The following is a 6,576-nucleotide window of genomic DNA, read 5'->3' on the forward strand; positions in this document are numbered from 1 at the left end:
TGGTGGACCCACAGTTACTTAACAAGCATATTGAGCAGGCATTCAAAAAATATTGAGAAAGGAGTCGAAGCTTCATTAAGGTGTAATGCAGTCTGCTCTGCTCCCTCCCACTCCTCACTCAGCATTTGACTCCATTCTGGAGCCAGGAGCAAATGAACAGGGCAAGGTTGTTTCTGGACCCACAGAATCCTCTTCTGCATTCCCAACATGCCCCAACTCAGACCGGTCTTGAACAGATATCTTTAGACTCCAAGGTAGGAAAGAACTTCCAGAAGTCAATGTCCTAGGCACTGAAAAACTTATCATAGATGCCTTCCAACTTACCTAGGAAAGGCCAGGCAAGAACCGATGAGGCCACCTCCTTTACCCTAATCAAGGTCTGGACACAGCACTAAAGTGTGCAGACATGGCATTGTTGTGACTGAAATTTAAAATGTAACATTAAAACAAAGAGAGAAAAGGTAACTCTCTACCAAGATGCAAAGGAATTTCTCCCAAATGGTGACAAAGAGGTATATCCCAACACAAATAGAACTCTCTCCCCTATTTAAGTATCTGTATCTAACTCTACTCATCATCTGGATATAAATATCATTTTCCAGAACATTCTGCTAGAGCTGCCCACAGAAAACTTTGGAGATAAGTATAAGAATTAGAGTTGAGGTTGAGGTTGAGTTTGGAAACCTGTTCTGAGCTTCAGAGATGATTGTGTCTTAACAGACCCCTCATAGACCCTGTGACACAAACATTCCCTGTGCCTTCTGACTCTGAGTTTATGCTCATTTTGTTTCTGCAACTGTTTTTGCCATAAGCAGTATCAGCCCGTGTACCCTCCACTCCACTCCAGTTTTCCTCATTCAGGAAGTCTGTTGGGAAAGGTCCCTGCTTCTCTGGGAATTTCCCTATTCTGAATTCCAATGGAGGCAGGACCCTACCAATCATGCCCTGACTTGACTTACTTCATTGTCCTCTAAGGGTAGGCAGCAGATAGGTGACCAATTCATCTGGTTTTCCTAGGACTTTGGGTTGTAACACTGAAAGTTCAGCATTTTCAAAAGTTTCTCAATCTTGGATAATCAGAATAATTGGTACACTTGCCTAGCTGGTCATGTTGCAAACTTGGGAAAAATGAAGCAAATTGGATGGTGATGGATTCTCATTTGATGTAGAGAGCACCTCAATCCTTTCAAGTCCTATTCTGCCCTAAACTGGCAATCTGAGGCTACAGGATGCCCCAATCACAGCAGGGATTATCTAGTTCCTCTTCATCCCTGTTATGAAACTGTGGCTCAAATTAGACTCTAATGAAGCCACTTGTCACAAAGATGGACCAGAGGAGCAGAGTCCTGTACCCCTCCACTTCCTGAAGACCTCACCACGGATGATTCAGCCCCAAGTCAAAGCAGAGGGAAGAAACATACTTCTGAACTTGAGTACCTTGGATAGTTTAATAAAAACAAACAAACAAAAAAATCCTCTACATTACCATCAAGTCAAAACAGACTCATAGCTGACCCCAACAGGTTTTCAGGATAGGATGTCCATCAGCTAATGAGCTGTGACAATGACAGAATCCTGAGTGTACCACAGACCAAATTCTGGCTAATACAACAGAAGATCCATGAGGTTTCATAGTTATATTCCTGAGTATTTACTCAAGTTATTTGCTCAAATCCTGGGCATCCTAGGGATAAGGCTGGTGTTGGTTTGACACATGTTCTACAGTTCCATGAAAAATCATGTCAAATTAACAAAGGCACATTTAATGTGTGCTTTAGAGGGCAACGTTAGTGCCAGTATTTCAAATGTCTCCCTGTTGACATTGAAATCCATGTTTGCTTAAACTGCTCTATGTCAGGAGTTGGCACATTGTAGTCTGTGAATCAAAACTCCAACCCCCTGCTTCCGAGTCAATGCTGACTCATAGCAGCCCTCCATCTGCTTCTGAGGCTATAAAACCTAAGAGGAAGACGCTGCCCATCTTGCTTCCCCAGGGTTGCTAGTGGATTTGAACTGCTAAACTCTTCGTTAGTAGTTCAACACACTTTACAGTACACCACCAGAATTCCTTGTGGTAACTAACTCAGAACGTAAATTTATCACCTTCCAGTTGGAACCGATTCCTAGCTGACCCTCCAGCAGGTTTCCCAAGGCTGTAAATCACATGAGATGAGATTACCATTCCTTCTCTCTACAAGCCCCTGGTGCATACAACCACAGAGAAGTGACGCCTTTGGCTTTACAGTAAAATGCCCTATGGACTACATCACCCAAGCTCCTTTCAGTAACTGAGGAGCTCAAATATTCTAAGTCTTAATATGCAGACCTGTTTTCCCCACTAAGGGTGCAAAGGGGGACTCACAGGTGGGCTGTCAGGCTGGACTTGTGCGTCCCCTGTCCTAAACTAGGCTATGTGTTATGGTTGCTCCCATGTCTGAGAAACTATGAATTATCTACTGAGATGTTCTGCAAAGAAAAGTGAAGAAATATTAAGCTGATACAGTAAGCAAGATGCTTTATGAACATATAATCTCAAAATCACTTCCCCTTTCTACATCTCAGTTTTCCCATTTGAAAAATGTGATGCTAGTAATGCATGCCTTGCATGACAGCAAAATGAGGCCATGGGTGTAGCTCTATAAACTCTATGCTTACTCGAGGACTTCTTATTGATATAATTGCATAAGCAAATAAAGGTAGACAGCAGCCTCTCATTCAGTCCCACGAGTACAGGCAAGGAGCCCATGTTTCCATCTAGATTGCTCATGAGTCTGAGTCATTACAACCAACAATAATTGGAGCTCGTGTTTGGATAGTTCACCCCCAGAAGTGGCATCACAGACTCACCTGTGGATTCCTAAGCTCCTCCGTCACATAGTTGATGCTATTCCAGCCGTCAAAGGACCACAGGCCTTGGTAGAAGGCTATGCCGATGCGCCCGGCCTGCTGCGTGGTGTTGTGGAAGGCGTGCAGAAGGGCTTCTGTGCGGGCCCGGCCCTGGCCCAGCACCACGGCCCCACCCCCAATGACAATGAGCAGTGACAGCACTTTGGCCACTGTGCACACGTTGATCAGCATGGTGGCCAGCCTCGAGCTCCAGCAGTTGACCAGCATCAGCAGCAGGATACTGGATGCAGCCACTCCCTTAACCACCACCTGGGGCACTGAGGAGCAGCGCAGATAAAAGGGGGCCACTACGTACTCAGCAAAGCTCAAAGAGATTGCAGCAATGGCCGCTGGTCTGCCAACCAGCACAAAAGTATAGATGACCAAGAAGGCTGGCAAGGAGCCAAAGGTCCTCAGGATGTAGGCATACTCCCCCCCAGATTCAGGAATAAGGGCGCCCAGTTCGGCATAGCACAGGGCACCCAGGGTGGCCAGGAGACCACAGACTGCCCAGACCACAAGACTGGCCCCAGGGCTGCCCATGTAGACAAGCACACCCTGTGGTGACATGAAGATGCCAGAGCCAATCATGCAGCCAGCAATCAGACACACAGCACTCCACAGGCCAATCTCCCTCCTCAGCCTCAGCTCCCGGGACCCACCGCCAGGCTTTGGCTCTGCCAGCCCCTCGCCACCACATCTTTCTTTACTTCTCTCCATCTCAGGACTTCAGTAGATGCTGCCTCTAGTCAAACAGGCTCTGTGGCATCTTATGGTCTGTGGGTTTCCTGCACCGGTTAATGATTACAGCAGTCCCAAGGAGTCCAAACCAGAGGCCAAAGGGCCAGGCACAGAGTGTAGAAGAGACTGGCCCTTCACTGATCTGTTTAGTACCTAACCTCCTCAGACCCAATGACAGATAACTTGCAGGAGACATTCTCTATGTAGCACCTGAAAGGTCAGGAAAAAAGAGATTCTAATAGAATTCTGTGTTGCCCTGTTGTGCAGTTCTGTACTATGTGTAGATGCTGAGGGGAAAAGAAAAAAAAACCATATCTGAATTCTTTGCATCATTTTTGTCAACCAAACTCCCAGGAAACCAAGATTCCAATGTAGGCTGCCTAGAATCACAACTACACAAACCCCATCCTTAAGAAGGACCAGGAAGATAGAAGAAGCAGCTCCAGGAGGGCTGGGGCAAGGCTTGTTCCCCAGCAGAAGGGAAGCAGGTGGCTTGCTGTGCAGGTTCTGGAATGAGATCACTTGAGTTTTAATCTCGGCTCTAACATCTCATGGCTGTTAAGCCTAAGACAAAATTTCTGACTTTCTATTTATTTATCTGCCAGTTAATAGAAATACTACCTAAGGATGAGCTAAGAACTCAATAGGATAACCATAATGTCTTAGCTTTCTCATGCTGCTATAACAAAAAGTACTCTAAGTAAGGAACTTTGAACAATAGCAATTTATTTTCACCCTGTTTTGGAGGCTAAAAAATCCAAACCAGGATTGGTCATGACAATTCCTTCCTTGTCAGTCTTCCAGGAATTCTTCCTGCCCTACCTGTTGTTGGTACCCATCGTCTTCTTGGTGTGCCTCTGTGCCTGGTCTGTTCTTTATAACTCAGCCTGATAAAATTTAGAGTACACACTACTCTGCAATGACTTCAATTGGCTGATTGATTAGATTACATTAGATTACAGCAGTGGTCTGTCCAGCTCAAGACCAACTGATTAAACCACGTGATTGGTTCATGATAGCATTTGGCCAGGATTTCAGTAGTATTGTAGGGAGATATAATTCAGCTCATAACACCATGTAAAGTGATTAGAACAGCATATGGCATGCAGTAAACTTCCCATAATTGTTAGTTATTACTATATGGCTAAATGGGTTCAACTAGGGAACAGGGACTAGAATTGATCCCGGAAGACAACATTGGGGAATTAAGTGCAATAGTTTATTCATTTCACCAATCCATTATTTTTAAATCTATACATTTTCAGATCTGTAATGTTCTACTGTGTTATATCATTTGTCCTTGCTCTTTCTTTGTATAAACTGTTTTATATAACCTGTTTATACTACTAAAAAAGCAAAACAAGAAACTGTTTGCCATCTAGTCAGAATCAACTCATAGCTAACACTCTAGCAAGTTCCTTGAGGCTGTAAATTGCACAGGACAAGATCAGCCATCTTTCTTCCAAGGAGGAGTTAGTGAATTCGAGCCACAAGTAAAGCATATCCTTTAGATTAACAGCACAACTTTCCTTGGACAGTCTTTTAAACCGTAAAATAGTGATTTTTTTTTTTTTGTCTCTGAGTTGTGTGTGACCAAGAACTTATGGAAGCCAGCATCGAAGTAGAGACAACCATAGAAGACAGGGCTAATGTCAGAACTGCTTGGAAAGGTTGGAAAGAGGAGGTATCTTTGTCTAATGGGAATAACTTTTTAGCTCTTTAATTTTATCCTCTCCCTTCTGGAGGCATAATCTGTAGGAAGCTGCTCACCCAAAGATGGTGTCTCTGCTGGTTTGAATTCATCAGTGGCTACAAGGAAGAAAGATGAACAATCTCCTGTTGTATAATTTACAGTCTCCAAAAACCCCACTGAATGGTCAGATACCAGCTTGTTCCAACTACAAGGCACTGTGAAGTTAGAGGAAATCAGACACTGCTCCCAGGCCACTCCTACAAGATCCCCAACAATGGTTTTAGCCTCAAGGAAACATGAAACTTTGTAAGAGAAAGAACAAAGGACCTGATAAATGAAACTTAATTCTGAGCTAGTTATTTTGACTATTGCTAACTTGTAATGGCTGAAAAGGGAGCTCCAGTGGCCTCCTGGCAAGAAGCTGCACTGCAATCCCAAAGACACACAGAGTCCACCAGCTAGCTAGCTGCTCTGTGGAAGAAGGATAGGCTATATCCTTCAGCGTGATTAAACTGCCTCTGAAAACCCACCTGAGGGTCAGTTATAGGTCAGTTCTGAGTCAATGATTCACAACAGCAATACAATCACTGAAAGAAAATGAAAGCAAATATACATCTTGAGTGGCCTAGGACAAAAACCAGCCAGATTTTTAAAAAGCTCCATCAACCAGAAGCTCAAGGCTGTAAGCATATGAATGGGAAAGATAGTCAAGGTATAAAAAAGAGATGATTAAGCTGAAATTTTTTTCATTTTTTAAAAGTTTTATTAATTTTAATGAACATTTATAGAGATTTTTAATTTCCACTCATTCATTGTTGCACTTTTCTCCCTGCCCCTCTTACCCCCAGTTCTCTCTTCTCTTTGAAAAGTAAAAGAAAACTTCCTTCATTGGTATACAATCCCCCCACCACCCCAAGTACACTCCACTATATAACCTTCATTCTGAACTCTTGTGATAACCATAATACCCTATCATATATCGCTTTTAAACTGTTCTCTCCCTCATCTGTTTCAATGCAATATACATAATTTATCCAGTTTTTCTCAGTCTTACCCCAACCCTGATGTCAGTCGCATTCTACAACAGTAGCACCATGCAGTATTTGTCCTTTTGTGACTGAGATACCTCACTCAGCATAATGTCCTCCAGAATCACCAGTTTTGAATAATATTGCATGAGTTCCTTGTTTTTCAATGCATTATAGTATTCCATTGTGTGCATATACCACAGCTTCTCTATCCATTTATTTGTTAAC

General features: G+C 43.3%; 1 protein-coding gene across 1 annotated transcript in view; it reads right to left on the bottom strand.

Moving 5' to 3' along the window:
- LOC102877439 (B(0,+)-type amino acid transporter 1-like) overlaps positions 1-3,606 on the bottom strand; it is an 18,680-nt gene extending 15,074 nt beyond the window's left edge. Inside the window, exon 1 of the mRNA XM_006880719.1 lies at positions 2,848-3,606. Within this exon, the coding sequence (XP_006880781.1) occupies positions 2,848-3,606 (759 nt within the window). The remainder of the gene's footprint in view (positions 1-2,847) is intronic.
- Positions 3,607-6,576: the final 2,970 nt, after the last annotated feature.

The sequence above is a fragment of the Elephantulus edwardii genome, unplaced genomic scaffold (genome assembly GCF_000299155.1).
Source record: "Elephantulus edwardii isolate Elephantulus edwardi_28Jun2011 unplaced genomic scaffold, EleEdw1.0 scaffold00009, whole genome shotgun sequence".
Taxonomy (NCBI): domain Eukaryota; kingdom Metazoa; phylum Chordata; class Mammalia; order Macroscelidea; family Macroscelididae; genus Elephantulus; species Elephantulus edwardii.